General features: G+C 50.0%; 1 protein-coding gene across 7 annotated transcripts in view; it reads right to left on the bottom strand.

The window, feature by feature from the left end:
• Positions 1 to 16886, bottom strand: part of LOC106744057 (dedicator of cytokinesis protein 3) — a 53411-nt gene that overhangs the window by 2321 nt on the left and 34204 nt on the right. For 2 of the 7 annotated variants that reach the window (XM_014618461.1, XM_014618460.1), the window contains exons 5-17: positions 8922 to 9006; positions 7235 to 7708; positions 6878 to 7177; positions 6270 to 6474; positions 5941 to 6123; positions 4027 to 5752; positions 3925 to 3942; positions 3193 to 3355; positions 2388 to 2825; positions 2186 to 2327; positions 1411 to 2086; positions 879 to 1240; positions 124 to 476 (exon numbers count right to left, since the gene is read on the bottom strand). In XM_014618461.1, coding sequence (XP_014473947.1) covers positions 124 to 476; positions 879 to 1240; positions 1411 to 2086; positions 2186 to 2327; positions 2388 to 2825; positions 3193 to 3355; positions 3925 to 3942; positions 4027 to 5752; positions 5941 to 6123; positions 6270 to 6474; positions 6878 to 7177; positions 7235 to 7708; positions 8922 to 9006 — 5125 coding nt within the window. Of the gene's footprint in view, positions 1 to 123; positions 492 to 878; positions 1241 to 1410; positions 2087 to 2185; positions 2328 to 2387; positions 2826 to 3192; positions 3356 to 3924; positions 3943 to 4026; positions 5753 to 5940; positions 6124 to 6269; positions 6475 to 6877; positions 7178 to 7234; positions 7709 to 8921; positions 9007 to 16886 lie in introns of all 7 variants that reach the window. The other 5 variants (XM_014618458.1, XM_014618457.1, XM_014618464.1 and 2 more) reach the window with 3 other exon arrangements.

Here is a 16886-nt window from a genome sequence, read left to right on the forward strand (position 1 = left end):
GATAGAAATTGTACGCACTGACACTCTTATTTTGCGAAAATATTTCAGGTGGTAATACAGTTATCGTGCCTCATCCTGTGCATCCCTATAATTCTTACAATCCTATATGCCTGTGATCCTCACCTCTTGGCCCGGAAGAGAATGCGAGCCCTGGAATGTGCCGCTGACGAAGTTACCAGTGGAGACATTTAGCGCGCTTATCACAGAGGGCGGGGAGATGTTCATGATATCGTTGCACCTGGAGCGCGGCTCAAAGTCCTCGTAGCCGAGGTTGTTCAGGTTCGTCAAGTGCGACTGAAAGTCCAGCAGACTGGCGGTGGAGATGCCGCTGTCGCGCAGATCGTTCGGCTCGTTCTGCGTATTCTCGGAGTCGTCGTCTGTGCTCCATTCGGTATTACGTTTGTGCGCTAAACGCTTCGGCGGCGCCGGCGGCACCCCGGTGTTCGCGTTTGTGTTCGCGTCTCTCTTGTCCGGAGCTGAAACAAGAAGCGCTGCGTGCACGATCCGCGATATACTTCCTTGGCGGATATGCTTTCTCGGGTTCTAGTTCAGATTTTATGTTCTGTCATTTCGCGTATCTCGATCGAACAATTCTGTTCGCTGAATCGAGCATTCGTTTCACGAAAAGATTGCGGGCTAATTGAACGTTTCAAATGCTTTCACAGTGTAATCGATCGTCAAAATTCGATTACTTTCTCATCCATTATCTCGACGTCGATCCTCTTCCTCAACATCACCTGTCCTTAGCACGAATATGCGCGTGCAATCCATCACTTTATTTCCATGCAGTCGGAAAAGGAAAAAACTTTCGCGGATCCGTAATGATAATATTATCGACAGAATGGTAATCGATTGCAAGAACGAAGGGATTAACTTACTGCAGCCTCGGGGTGGCAAGGGCGGTGCGGGCTCAGGCCCGGGCTCGCTCCAGGAACTCCTGAGGCCGCTTTGGTCTACGCCGTCGGTTGGGGTTGGCAGAGAATGCCTCAGTGGCAGTTTCGGACTGAGCGGTTTGCTCAGGGATCGCTGATGCGTCGGTCTCGGTGGTGTGGAACCGTAACCGACGGAACGTGGCCGAACCTCTCGTTGAGGAATAGGCGGCGGTGCGCCGTCCACTCTGGTGTAGAAGCCTTCGTCCTCCGGTAGACCGTCACTGTCAGCATGCGACGCTCGAGAACCGACGGTCTCCAGAGTGGCTGGACGCTGCTTCTCGTTGATTGGCAGGGGTGGCAGTGGCGAGCTGAAAGAACGGAAATGTGTAGGAGATACAAATTGCACTTGAATTCATCTGTTTTTCAAAAAATCAACAGTACAATATACATATATATATATAATTATAATTAAGGTTTTGGGTAAAAAGTAATTTAAAGGATAACTAATTAAATATATATATAAAATTATTATACTCACTTGACGATACTATCTTGATGAATGGTCCTCTGCCTGGCGAGAGGTCCGAGACCTTGCTTGAGCTGCGTGAATCTCTCGATCAGCCTCTTGTGAAGCGGCTGCACGCCATCCGGCGCGATCTGGCCGTGCAGCACCAAGCCGGACTCGAGGACGTTCATCTGATCCAGAATCAGGCCCTTCAGTCGGTTCACGTGAGGCACCATTTCGGGATTCTGCCAAGCGAACTCCGACGTGAGGAAGGCCTCCTGGTACTTGGTGATGCCGCCCATCACGTTGGCGTCGATGATACCCTGCAGTCTCATGCTGAAAGGGTTGATGTTCCGGTGCGGCTCGGCTCTGTACTGAGTGACCAGTCGCCTCAGTTCTTTCTCCACGCTCTGCATGGTTTCACAGGCGTACTGCACCGGCGCCAGTAACTCGGACCGTTTCTCGATCACCTCGAACCAGCGCAGAATGCCCGGCAGCCGTGCCTCCGTCGTCAGCGTCGTTCTCTCGATCCAGAGCGACTTGAACTCGTTCTCGCGGTCCACCGGGCCCCGGTGAAGCGGTCGGTCGAACGTGAACCTGCGCACGTCGTTCACCAGATAAAAGGCGACCACGCGCTCCGGCACCTCCGCAGCGCTACCGGCGAGACTGCCGTCTTCGGGGATCGGCTTCACGTTGCAGATTTGAATGTCTGCAAAACGGAGCGAAAAGAAGCAGAACCCAAAGAGCTACCAACACGAAGCTCTTCTAACTTCGAGGGAAGAGCGTTGATATATTTGATCCCGCTTACATTGACCCTCGGAGGTCAGGATGCTCTCGTCCGGCGGGGAGTTCTTCATCAGTATCTGGGCGCAGGGAAACTCGGTCTGCAGCCGTTGCGTGAATGCTCCAATCCGCTCGTACTCCAGACCACGATAGATGAATAATTTGTTCTGCGATAGAAAGAAAACAAATAATCATTTCAAACGTAATATTTGTGGCCAGAAACTTACCCTGACGAAAAGCGGAAAGCTGAGACCGTAGAAGCCAACGCGGAAGTACTCCGGCTCGGGTCGCAGCTGCGTCAGGATGTTATCGAGAAACGTTGCCTGCAGTTTCAACACGTGGCTGAGCTTGGCGTAATCGTACAGCCTGGTCTCGTAGAGCTCCGCGAGCTCCTTGCACAGAGGTATGCCCTTCTCCCAGCACTTGCCGCGATCGAGATAATGTATGATCTTGTGATAGAGCAATTCCTTGCGCTGCCACTCCGGCTGCTGGGGATGAGCGTGATCGGGCGGCAGCATCGTGGAGCCCCAGTCCAGCTGATCGGCGTACAGCTTCATCGTGAAACCGGCCTCCGTGTAATTTTCAGCGGCCAGATGCAGGTCGTGCAGCTTGTAGATGTAGCGCAGATACATCTCCTTCCGGTTGAACTCGTTCTTGTAGAAGTTCTGCAAGAGGAGCAGCAGTATCCCCATCGTCACTCGGAGATATTATTTATGTGCACTCGTGTGAATGGCCGACGATCGAGTGACAAGTCGAGAGTCCGTCAGAGAGAGAGAGAAACGATGATGTAAAATTTCCACCGGGAAGCGCGAACTGACGTGCTAAGTGTCGGGCACGGAGCGACAACGTGCATGCCGCCCACCAGTTATTTACTGGACACATGCAGCGAGCGTACGTCGCACTGTGTCGGTCACACGGTCTAGTTAATTAACACAAACTAAGTTGGCAGAGAGAGAGGTGTAACTTATAGTATAGATACTGTTATGTGTGGCTGGAGTGTGTGCGGTCCCAGATTCCCTCTTTAACACGCACCAAGAGATTCACGGTGCACGACATACGCTTGTCGCGATTCTCGTCACCCTGGATGACACTCCTGTAGTCGAGGAGTCTCTCCAACAAGCGCGTGATGGACGTTATGAAGGCGGTTCCGCTGTCCTTCCAGGCCGGGTCCTCGGACTGCACCCTGTCCAATAATCTGTGCGCGACGATAAACATTACGATCGAACGAACGTGCGTTAAGGGGGGACGGGAAAGTTTAAACTTGCGAAAAGTCGATAAGATTTTCTATTTGTTACTACAGGCGTAGGAATTAATCGGACATGAAAAATCCTTTCGCAGGCTATTTATATTACATAGGCTGTATAGAAAGGAGGGTAAGATGACGAAGTGGGTAAGATATCGATTTGCTGCTTTCTCCGAGCTAATAACAGGTCGGTCAACCTAATTCATCGGAGGCTTTTAATAATAATATATAATTTATTGTAGTTTGGTTTCAATCCGTCAACGACGAATGAATGATATAATGAGAAATGTATTTTGGAACATCTTCAAATCGGCAAAAACTTTTCCGTTTATCTGACATTTTAATTTCCCAAGTATATTTTTATCGTTAACGTAATAAACAGCCTACGAGAGGATTTTGCGCTCGATTAATCCTTAGTAGTAACGAATAAAATTTCACCGACTCAAATCAAACTTCTTTATCGTCCTGAAACATCCTCGAAAAAAGAGAAAAAAAATGAGGTTTGTAAAGGTCACACTTACACGGCGCTAAGGTGTTCCCTGAGGCGGCATGAAATGACAAATGTGCATCGAGACATGAGAAATTATCTGAGGAAATTTGACGACGATCAGCTACACACTTACATAGTGTTGAACAGCTGCCTGTACTCGTCGTCACCCTTGTTCTCGCTGATAAGAATGTCCAGCTTGTCGATCAACTCGGATTCCACCAGCTTGAAGCTGCCACGGGTCCGTTGCTCGCACTCCATCATGTCGAAGAAGATATGCAGAGTCGCCTTGCGGAGCTCGCTCTCGGGCACCAAGGTGACCTCGAGGAAGGGCCCGACCATGCCGGGTATGAACTCCAACTTGCGCTCGCCCAAGTGCGACCACATGGACAATATCTGGAAGCCCATCAGGACCCTCATGTCGCCGTACTTCTCCACGATCTTCTCCCTCTTCACCTCGGAGAACTGCTCGAGCTGGAGGGACGGCTGGGTGAGGTAAGCCACCGCCAGGTTGAAGTACGTCGACCAGAGCTGCGAGTCGAAGCTGCCGTGGAGGAAGCGGAAGGCGAGCGGCTGCGCGAGTTCCTGCAGCGACCTGAGGATAACGTTGTTGGCCTGCATCCGTATGACCAGCCAATCAGGCGGGAAGACCTCCTGGCGAACGAGCTCGCCCAGTACCTCGAAAACCTTCAGCAGGAAGTCCTTGAGGGGCTTCCGCTCGCCGGTGTGCGTCAACTCCTCCCAGAGTCGGGAGTAGTGATACTCATCGAGCAGCTGGAGCAGCCCGATCAGGCAAGCCACCAGGCAACCGAGGACCGGGCCGCTGGTCTTGACGACGATCTGTATGGTCTGTATGAGCACGTCGAGCACGGACAGGCAGAGGGTCTCGACGTCGTGGTGGATGCAGTTGTTCACCTTGTTCGCGTCCCGGCCGCGCTTGTGCAGGAAGCTGAGTATCTCGCCCAGGATGTCGGTGCAGGAGCGCAGCTCCTCCCGGCGGGCGAGGTGCAGCCGCAGGTGCTTGCACATGGTGACGAGCAGCAGGTTCCTGCTCTCGTCGTCCTCGCGGAACAGGCTGGACGAGGTGAGGTTCTTAATCGCCACCAGTTTGGCCTGCGTGAGCTGGAGCGACGACTCCCGCGGCACCGAGTCCAGCATCGTGCAGGTGAGCTTGGCGACCTCGAGGACCGGCAGCACCGCCACCAGCTGCTCGAACACCGCTGCGATCGACAGCAGCAGGGCGATCTGCGACAGCAGCACCATCTCATACGGGATGCAGAGCATCTTGTTTAAGGCGGCGAACACGCAGTACAGGTCGCGTTTGAAGCTGTCCTCGTACTGGCCGGCGGTCGCCCGGGCGAACAACAGCCGGCTCTGGATGATGAACTTGAAGATGTACTCGAGCGAGCGGAAGCACTTCATGATCGGCTCCTGTTTCTCCGCGGCGGTCACCCAGTCGGCGCAGTGCTGCACGCTGCTGAGCAGGCCCTTGTACACCAGAGCGGCGGCGAAGTGGTCGGAGATGTAGGCGTCCATCACCGGCTTGAAGTGTTCGAACTTGGAGTCCTCCAGCAGGCTGAAGATGGAGACGAGCACTTGGAACACGAGGCCCGAGTGCGCCGTCGAATTGCCGTCCTCCGTGTGGAACATGGAGAACAGTGCGTCGAGGATGTCCTGCAGGAATTTCACCAGCTCCTCGCCGTCCAGCCGAAGGACGCGGCTGAGGGCCTCGGAGATCCGTTCCGGGTGGGCCTTCCACTGCAGCAGGCTGAGCAGGTCGACGTTCTGCGTCAGCTTGGTGCTGCACAGCAAGGTGTGCACGAACACCGCTTCCTTGGGCGAGCGGGAGAAGGCCGGCGGACCTGCGGGGGGAGGAGAGGGATAATCGACTTTTCGCGACGTCTATCCTCGCCTACGCGCGCATTGAAGCGCGTAATATTATTCAATAATATATATTACTTAATATTACGCGCTTGTAGGGAATCTTTCGCGCCTGGTCGTTATTATATCCGTTTGAATAAATTTCCCCCCTTGGTCGACGAGAGTTTACCTGAGGCGCTCGGTTCCCTCGCGCCACTCGGCAACGACAGGTAACTCAGCGAGTCCAATTTCGCGCGTTCCTCGCATTTGTAAATGTAGAGCTCGTGAGGACCGTCCTGGAGGGTAGCTCCTCCGGGCTCCATCAGCCGTACGAACGCGAAGGAGAAGAGTTTCTTGTCGTTCTTCTCGCGGGCTGAAAAGCAAAAGAAAAAACCGCCACCACGATTGAGAGAGAGAGGATGGACAAGAAGCTTTTCCGAATGGAGAATAGATGAAGGGACGGAAGGCGGGAGAAAAGTGAAGGGTTTCGATCGATATCACATCTATTCGGAAACTTACTCGAGCAGTGTCGAAACTCGAAACGCACGTGGCTCCCGTAGAACTTGTCGATGGGTATCGCCAGTCTCACGGTTTCCGCCCACGACGGGCTGTTGTGATGATATATCACCAAGCTCTGATATTCGGAATTACCGTCCATCCCCGCAGCCCCGAATAAACACCCCTCCAAGGGTTGACCATCCGCGTCCAGAACCAAGATGGTCACCTGATTTTTATTTCCACAGAATTCAAATGAGTAATCTCACTTTTGCAAAGATAATATTCTTACTTCTAAGAAAAAATAAGTGTAAATGTGTAATTATTCCTCGAGGATAAAATTATCGTGTTGCGTGTAATTATAATACATCAAGCTTTGTACATTAAAAAGGAAACTTTCGAAATACATTTGACAAATGTGCCCGATCGATCACAGGTGTCATTTCGCGGAGGTAATTCGCGAGAATTTTGAGCATGCGTTTTCTCATTCCCGATAGTTCTTAAATCATGACTACCGCAGCGAGGGAGCAAGATTTTGATTAAGTTTCACTATAATCTGTAACGTTTCAATCTGTAAAAATATATATTTGTACCTTGGTGTGAAAGAGACTCGTCTATGAGAATGAACGCACCTCGATGTTCTTGCCGGTGGACTTTCCGCCGCGCTCGAATTCACCTCGTTCCAACTTGAGGTAGAGATCGTTGCGCACGTCGCCCGGCATAATGACGTCGGAGAAGCCGAGCTTCTTCGTGAGGCAGATATTCTTGAACAGCAACGGATTCTCCTCCCGAACCTGCGACAACTCGCCATGCAGAATACGAAGGGACACCACTATCCCGTAATTGGGCTGTCCGGGCAGCGGGGAGCACTTGTTGTTGCGAATGATCTGCTCGTGCAGTTGGTGAAACTCCTTCTCGTCGCCCTGGTACACCTGCGGACAATATCGCGTTTCTCCCGTGATCGATTTCCTCTCCTCGTCCGTTCTTACCTTGAACGTCACCTCGTGCTCCTCCGCGTGATCCTGCGCAGCCTCGGTCAAGGAGAGCATCGCCAGGGAGAGCACCGCGACCCCGTGGGGCCGTCTGTAAGTCGCGGTCCCGGTCTTGTTCTTGCCGGAGTCGGAATACAGCATGCGGCCGCAGCGCATCACGTGGGCGATCATGTAGAGGTCCCGGCTGAGATCGGAGTTGCCGAGGTCCGTGAAGATGGTGCAGTTGTTGTGCATCTTCTCCACGTAGTTGGAGAAGCCCTCCTTGGAGATGCGCACGAGGAAGCGCTCGCTCAGGTACTGCAGCCGTTTAGCGTCGAACAATGAGAAGTAGATCTCGGTGTCCTCGCCGACCGAGTGGCCGAAGTCCCTCATGCAGAAGTGCAGGTGGTGGGTGAGGATCTTCTTGTGCTCCTTGCGGCGCAGGGTGCCACGGGCGGACGCGCCCTGCGAGTTCTCGGCGCTCTGCACGTGCTGCAAGCACCCCCCCCGGAAGGTGGCGACCCGGGAATTAGAGGCACGCGCCAGTGACGTCGTTTATTTATCGCGAGATTAGGTCAACTCCTCCCCCAAACTTACTCCCAGCTTACGGAGTTGAGAGACACTCGCTCCTCAACTCCGGACGGGACTGAGCCACCGGGGATTTTGAAGGTGTAATGTCGAGGTATCGGCGGGAATTAGTTAAAGGAGGTGTTGCTTAATCAATGCGTCGACTCACGTCTGAATATATCCAGAGTTGGGTGTAGTAGAATTATTTAATCAGTTGAAAGTTAAGTTAAAAAGTCCGCAACCCTCAATGCGTTAACTTGAATTGTACAATTTATTTTATGTAAGATAAAAGAATCATTCATCGATTGTTAAAACCAATACGAGCTGCTTGCGAAAGAAAATATCATTTATGTATCGTGTTAAAAAATTAAGTCGAAGGACTTCATTTTAAACACTGCCTTGAATAAGTTTTTCTTTTGAACAGTACAAATGTTTGATCTTTTTGTTTTCTTCAAACGTACATAATTTTCCATGTTCAAGATTATTTGAAAGTCATGCTGTCACAGGCCGCTGAACTCTTCTCGATGTTGGCTATAAAATCGCGCAAACAAAAATATTCTTCTATGCTTGTATTTAACAAAATTATTTGGACTTTCAAGTCTGTGAAAAAAATAACCTTGAGGAAAACCTCTCTTTTGTCGTAACAATTGCTCTCTCGAACTTTTTCCTTAGACATTTCTCCCCATCATCAAAAACAAGTGAAGTATTCAAGATATTCTCAATTTAAATGGATCACCTTGCATAATATTAACCTGTCTTACAAAAGATTTCGTATTCAATTAATTTCTCTAACAGTAGTAAACGAGTAACATTTTATCAATATACGTTCAAACCTTTTTGTCCCCTTAATAGAAACTGCCAAGTGATTTATATCGTATAATATCGAGAATTTGCGGGCGAATTGGAACGACCATAACTAGCGGCGTTCGTAGCCATGAGAAGCCAGGATCGGCGAGGTAACTGTATCGCTTCGCACGTCGCGAAATTAAACGAGGCTACCTTCGTGATCGGCGTTTTAATGAATTCACGGTTAGCTTCGCGCTGTCGCACGTTCCGCAACTTTGCTCGTTTTTCACCGTGACGTTCCATTCGACGTTAGTTTCGCGATGCCCTCGAGACATGTGCTCGTGATCCTTACCACATGATATAATTCGACAACGGACATGGTATCCGGGTCCACCATGTGAGCACCTTGACGTGGCACCAGATCCAGGCCGAGCTTTCTAGAATGCAGCAAGAAAAATACGTGAGCCGTGATAGAGAGAATAAAATACAGCCTATATTTCTTGAACTGTATCTAAATAATTTCTTTTTTTATTGTCATTTTCTGTTTCAACACATAAACACGTAAGTAGAATAAATTTCAGTTTAAAAAGGGTACAATATATGATACGAAATTTGTTAATCAGTGTTATTGGATACAACGGATAACGGAGACTCATCGAAGCACGTAGCGTATCATCGTCGAACGATAAACATAGCATGACTATTATGCGTCCAAGCGCATGTATAAATAAAAGTCACCGCCGAGGATTATTTTTAATTCGCGTGTCGTTAACCGAGAATCTATTAAATGTCGCTTGAGGATAAAATTATCCGAACCCCACGCAATAAAATGCCTTACGCAACAGACTAATTATTAACCGTTAGCTATCGATAAAAATTCCTCCTGAGTTCCAGGACAAAGATAGATAAATACCGATAAAAACCGTGAGCACTTTAGGTATCGGTTTCAAATATAAACTGCGAAGGAACTCTCGAAGTACTCTTCTTGAAAAAAGGATAAAGCTCTTGAGAAATATAAAAGGAAGAGCTGTCGAGACTTTTTGAAAAAGATCTCGACAATGACTCGGCGACAGTTTTGTGACACTTATTGTCCGAGATAGCGAATGAAGGGCGTTCGTGTTGCAGTTTGAGATAGCTGCGCCCGTAAAACCATCTTCTTAGGGATCCTTTTCGCATTCTAATTGCATATTGATGAAAATACTATCTACACACTGGGATATTCGCAACTAAAATTGATATTTTTCATACTCTTATACACGTTCCTTGAAGTTGATGTCCAATTTTTAATTTTTCCTATAAAGCACATTCAACATTTTAACGGACAACACGGTGATGTTCTAATACATAAACATTATATAAACATTTCAAAATTATTGACTGTTTTGTTTTGCAAATATACCCACAAGAAATTTATAATTTATAGAAACACCCATAATATATGTACGTGCACACATATTTAAATATTTACACGGCATTTTCTTTCATATGTGTGCACCTCTATCAGATTAACTGACATGTAACAAAGCATTAATAAGGAAAAGAAAAAAATATGTAATATCTATTTTCGTAATATTGTGTGTATATTTATCTTAATTTCGCTAAAAATCGAACTTTCATTTCTCAGACAATTAAATCGGGTTAGAGAAGAGCTTTTTTTATTAAAAAAGTAAACTTATGAAGAGTCCCTTAATATCGCTATCGAAAGTTCTTACACTTGGCGGAGTACCAACTATCTTAACAACGCGAAAGACTACGAAAGTCCATCGCCGGTGTGTTTTTAATTATTCCCCGAAGACGGGGGCGGCGACGAACGAGGTCGTCAGGTGGCATCGATCACGGCGGGAATGGGCATGAGAAACGGGATTATTACACACATCGCTGATTGAGGCGTACGTTGCATCACACTTTGGGAGGTTCGCCGTCGAAGCGGGACCCCGGAGTGGCTACTTAACTTCTCATGACCCCGCCGCACCGAGAGAGAGCTGGACCCGAGCCGCATGCCATAGGGCCGACGTGTTCTCGAACGCATTGGGGGCCCTTTCAGGTCCGTCTCTCGGCAACGGGCCCCTGCGTCCGAGGGCACCCGTCGCGTCGCAGGAATGCAGATATACGTGCCAGGTACTCGGTCTATCGCCTTTGCACGCGTATATACAGGGTGGGACAAAGAAACAGACGATTTTAAAGAGCTTTTACACAGAGAAAAAGCTTTCTTTAGATTTAGCGTTTCTATTTATTTGACTAAAATTTGCTTCACAGAAGCAACATATACTTGTACGAAATATTATTTGTTTGAGTGAAAATTTTATCGTCTCGTTCAAGAAAATTCGATTATTTAAAGAAAGAAAGAACGTTATTATTTGAAATAATTTCTTTATAGAAAATTACCTTTCGCTTCGAACACAATTTTTTATTTGAGATAAAGATACGTATTCGTTGAAGAGTCTAACTAAAATCGTACTTATTAATCGAAACATTCGGAGCATACCGATGATGAAATTTGTTTGGATGCGATAAAATTGATTGAATTTGAAGAAATCTTTTTCTCGGTGCGTACGGCGCGCATACGTATAAGCAGCACATAAAAAAGTCGAGGTGCAGGCTCATCGAAAAAGAAACGGGCGTTCGATGTAACAGATTCCAAGGAAGTTTCAGATTCCCAGCGAGCCGCCAGTCGATTATCGTTCTAACGTCACGGCGACGTAACGTATATACGGCGTTAAAAACGGCGAGAACGTCGAGAGCGAGTAGTGGGAAATTTCACGGTGATACGAGGAGAAACGAGAGAGACGGAAGGCAGTTAGTTTGAAACGGTAGCTCTAGCAGCGGGCGATAAATCTGCCTATGCGCGTGATGCAGTAATTTGAAAGTATCGTCAATATTGTTATTACGGTGTAATAATTAAGATTGCCAATAATTATTAATCGTTAAAATCGGACACGCGGGAGAGAGAATGCGCGACGGTGAGAAAGTCCTTTCATAAATCTGACCTGACAGTCCTTTAAGCTTCTCGGAGCGTTTAAACGGCCACAGTGGCGTAGCTATTCATGCGAGGGACGAAGCCAGTGAACGAAATATTTTAGCCATGATTACCGAAATTTTCATGTTACTTTGACGTTCTTGAGGGTATTTCGCGCCTACTTAGACGGTCTATAGATTAATAAGAACCTACAATATTATACTTGTTAACTTCTCTCTTGAACTCTCGAACTCAGCTAACTCTCTTTAACTCCTACTATGTTATAGAATTTAATATACAACCAAATTTCCACTCGGGTTCCTCCTCTGTGTCGCATCGGCCGCTCGTTCGCCATCACGATCGCGACTCGACCGATGATTGATTGATTCCCCGCGATCTGTATCTATCGCCCCTTCGCATCGTTCGTCATAGCGCGACTCGCTCACGTTTGACCCGACAACGACGACGAGGGGTTGTCGCATTCTCCCATTATTCATACCGTTGCAGCGTTTAATCTTTGAGTCGTGCAAAAACGGGGGCGGTAAAAAAACAAAATTAATTGACAATGAAGTCCGTTTTTTTTACAGAGTGAAAGAGGAAAAAGGACAGGGGGCATATATCGGGCTGCCTTTCACGAGCACGACGTTAGGGCGAGATTAAATTAAGTGGTAGGTTCGAGAGAACCGAGAAAAGAGCGGCCCCGGCCGCTCATTTTATCTCCGACTTTTATTCTCCCTTCCCCCCCCCCCTTTTCTTTTTTTTTCCTTTTTGCAAAGCGCTCTCGAGACCTGAGAATTTCCCGCCCTCCGCACTACTACGTCACTGATCTCAGTGATTCGGTGTGCACCAATCCTACACACCCTGAGCCACACTGAGAGAGCCGGTCCGCTAGGAGCGTATTCAGGACTCTCTCAGCCACGTGTGCAAATCGTACCACGACCAGGAGGATCGCGATCCGGAGCATTACGATTAATGTACTATATTTGCGCACTATATCGCAGACTCCACAGTCATGATCAGCAAGGGGAGGGGGATCCATCTTAAAAACACCTTACGCTCGTTCACCCAACCAGAATTAGACGAATTCCTGGCGAATTCCTGCTCGTGTGCAAAAATCTGCGCGACGGCACAGATATCCAATATCTTACATTTTTAACGGCGGCGACTTTTCACATCGAAGAAAACGAATTGTCTCTGGAGATTGAAGTGCGTTGCAATGAAAATAATTCTCCATTAGAGAAAGAGGGGGGAGAGAGAGGTTCGACTATCGGAGTCTCGGCGATTTTACAACGCGAGGTAAGCACTTTGTCCCTCGGCCACGTGAGTGTCCGATGCTGGGTGCGGCGCGCGAGCCGCACGGCCCTGCGGGCCCCGAAAGACCTCCCTCCTGGCCCCTCTTGATGGAATGCAGGTGAGCAGGCAGACTTCGATGCGTGGAGACAGGTTCAGGCAATGTCCGCCGCTCGTCGTTGGGACCTATGCCCCATTCCAAAGATATCGGATATATTCCGCGGAGGTCCGCGCTCACCGCGATGACCGGCTCTGCGACGGAGACGAGTTCTCGGGTCCCCCTTCGTTCCCTCGACTCCTCCCGGCGTCTCTCTCTTTCTTTCTCGTCCGTGGGCCACGTCTCAGGGCCCGGGATGACGAATTCATCCGGCCAATGCCCGTGAAGTACGGCACGCCCTGACGACGACGAAGTCGACGGCCAGCTTTCTCGTCGATAGAGCTTCGGAGGTTCGACGACATCCTCGCCCACGCCGAGACGAGGACCGTTTGTCTCTCTCTCGCGCGCGACCGGGAGGGCATCGAACTACCTCTCGAGATATCGATATGTTAGCTGCGCACCTGGTTTATCACGTCAACGAGGTCTCTCACTCTCTTTCTCTTTCGCGCGGATTAAATCGTGCCCTTCGTGCTATCCGATTCTGCGGGAGACGATCGTGCGAACGGGGGAAGGTGGGAGATAAATCGCAGGAATAACGGGAGAACGTTAAGTCGCTCTCAATTCGCGACTCGATACGTCGGTCGAGTGAAGTATGAAACAGAAACCGATGTCTCATCGCGAGGCTATCCGTCTTCCCGCCGATTCCGAGGAATTTTGGGATCCGTTTAATTCAGGGAGGCGCCCCTCCCCTTTCATACCGGAATATCATTCGGAGGAGGATATCCCATCAAGAGAGTTCGGCTTTTCCTCTTCATTAGGCGCGGGACGTCAGTTTCAGGAGAGAGCTCGCCCTTTCTCGCGTCGCTCAGGGAGGGTTTCAGTTACCGTTCGGTAGCTCTAAACGCTATAATTACGCCGGTGCTCCTGGGAGCTCGATGCTCCGCGGACTCCCCCGTTCCGAACGAGCAAAACCGCGCGCGCTCTCTCTCTTCTCTTTCTCTTCCTCGCCGTGCGGAGCTCGTCGGTGCGCGATCCTCGCACTCAAGACGTGACTCAACATCGCAATATCGACGAGCGTAATGTCGTCGTCGTTGTATCCACCGGTATTATTATCTGCACGCCTTCAGCATAGAATGTACATCTATCCATTAGCATAAAGGACACGGGCGCGCATCGTGCCGAGCCTTCGACGAAGTAAGTCTCAGCCGTGCGCACCGGAGTCCACGATATACGCAAATATGTCGGGAACGAGAGAGAGAGAAACGTTTCGAGTCACGTTTACCTCGCCTTGAAATATGTCCCGACCGTTCGATTGGGAATTACTAAGTCGGTACACTCCGAGGCGAGGCAAATATTTGCCCATTTTGCGGGAAACTGGAATGAATCGACCGGCCGATCACTGAAAAAATATCCGTCCCGATCGTCGCAAATTGAGCAAGCGCTCAACGTGAGACAACTTATTTGGGAACAACTTTAGGTATTCTAATTTGAACCTATGCTGTATGTGAGAAAATCTAGGAAAATATGCGGGGTTCGCAGGAGGCCAAGATCTTGCGAGAGTTCGTCGCGTCGCGACTGTGAGATCGCGTGCCCTTTAACCGGACAGGTGGTTCACACGTGATTGACTCGTGCGCACGGCTTACTCACGTGGCCGTGTAAAACGGCCTTAATGGGAGTGTTTCCTGATCCCGGAACGAGTAACGAGACTCGTACGTACAGTAAAGGGTTCGTGGGAAGACGAACGTCGAAGCTGGCTTCGCCTGAGGGTACATACCCACACACAGAGAGAGAGAGAGAGACGCGGTACACTCGCGCATTCATCCGCCCGACTCGCCGACGTTCGGAGAGCCGCTGCGGTCCCGTGCAACGCTATGCACCGGCAACGGGCGGTGATAATAGATGTCAGGGCTGAATCTCCGGAGCTCCCCACAGCTCTCAATTAGACGGAATGACGAGCGATTAAGCGCGATTAGCCTGGCCCGAGGAGCCGCCGTCGTTCGTAGCTTTTTCTGCTGAAAGCAGCCGCACGGTGGTCCTTCCCTTCAATCTGTGATTTTCTCTACGGTCGGATCTCTCTCTCTCTTTCTCCTCCGCGAGCCGCGTCATTTGCTCACTCGCTTCGTTAGCGAGCGATTCGTCGGGGGACAGCGCTGATCATCACTACGAGTTTACTTTAACGCGCGCGGAATCGCTGGAGAAATATTCTCTGCGTGGAGCGAAGCGCAATATTGCTTCCGCGAGTTGCAAAGAGAGAGAGAGAGAGAGAGAGAAGGCTCGTTGCTGTATCCTCCGGTGGGACTCAAAGGGCTAAAGCGCGTTCATTAAGGACACCGTGCTTGGGGGACGACGTCGGGGCGCTACGTGATTCGCTTTCGAGAAGCGGAAAGACCGGGGGAGGGAGGGGAGCAGAACGTGTTCGACGACAACATCGTGCATTTCCTACGGCGCCAGCCCGCGGAGTGAGTCCTGGAAAACACCGAGGAAGGGTGTCTCTTTCTCCCTCCCTCCCTCCGCCACTTCCGCTCTCTCCCAGGTTATTAACGGCCGACAAGATCGCCGCCATTCATTAATTTCCTTTCGCTCGACTCGGTAGCCGCGGAACTCTCCGCCGGAGAGAGCCCTTCCTTCTCTTCCCTCGCCTTCCTTTTCCTCGCGGGCCCGGAGGCCCCGCGTTCCACAGCGGTCCCAACTGTGCTACGCCACGGGAAAAGGGAGGCCTTAAGGCGATTTTGCACCACGATCGGCGCTGGCCTTCGTCAAGGGGCTCTCGGCGTTTTTTTTTATCCGATTAACGATGCATACGTGACCGGTACTTTCGGATCGCAGGATGAATACCATCGGGACCGTTCGACTTAAAAAAAAACAGAGGCCGAATGATCATCGATCAACCCGCGTCCCTGACGACCGTCCGAAACGAGCCGTGTAGACTCGCCTTTATCGGGGGAACGCTGAGACCCTGGCGAAGAAGCAGTTACGCAGACGGGAGTTCCTTTACAACCGCGTTACCCCAAGAAGGCAACCGGCTGATGAACGGGGAAAAAGAGGGAGAGAGAGAGGAGACGGGGCGGGCGATCGACGAAGGAGGCAAGAACAACCGTGGGGACCGGATCGCGCGACAAAGACGGACGGAAACAAAGACGGGGAGGAGAGAGAGAGAGATGTGTGGAGCCGCGAGGCATGCTCATTAGAAATAATAATTGCCGCAACGGGCAGATAATGAATGTAGTCGGCGCGTTGTTCGACGTTCGCCGACGGAGGAGAGTAAGTTCGCGACGGACGGACGGACCAATTAGGTAAATGGAAATGTTCGCGCGTACGCGTGATAACGACGCGATAACGACGCTGTCGTCGACTGTGGATCGCGCCGATCAACGGTCTCGGGTCCAGTCAGCTGGATCGAACGGCTTCGAGAGGCGGCTGCGGTCCGTCTCCGAGCGACGTCGATTGCCGCTAATCGCCAGCCGGCTAAACTATCTATTACAATTGGAGGGACAAGTGGATAAGGATGATAATACGACGAAAGCTGAACGTCGGGGAAAAGGACAGCTTTTTTTCATCCCGAAGCGTGCTCCGAATTTCTCTCTCCCTCTCTCTAGAGTTTACGTGTCCCTTTACGGGATAACTCGATCGCCTTTACCCGGCCGGCTCGACAACATTATAACATTATAACACGAGTACCAGCGTTATTCGAGGAGAAACGGCGAATTCGTTGTCACATCGTCGTTACGCTGAGTTGTTGGCCTGTTAGACCAACGGCTTGAAGATTCAGCCTTAACTCGGCAACTAACGCGATTACACGACGTCGGCGACAAAACGACGCGCTACGAGAAGTTCACCGATAATCAAACAGCAACATCCACGATACATGAACGAGCAAGAGCGAAAGAAAGAGAGAGAGAGAGAGGAGCGGCGCAACGGTCTTAATCACATCTAATGGCGGTAACATCATTAATGATAGCGTTGCGCGATAACAA

This window comes from Dinoponera quadriceps, unplaced genomic scaffold (genome assembly GCF_001313825.1).
Source record: "Dinoponera quadriceps isolate SergipeBrazil2010 unplaced genomic scaffold, ASM131382v1 scaffold1325, whole genome shotgun sequence".
Classification (NCBI taxonomy): domain Eukaryota; kingdom Metazoa; phylum Arthropoda; class Insecta; order Hymenoptera; family Formicidae; genus Dinoponera; species Dinoponera quadriceps.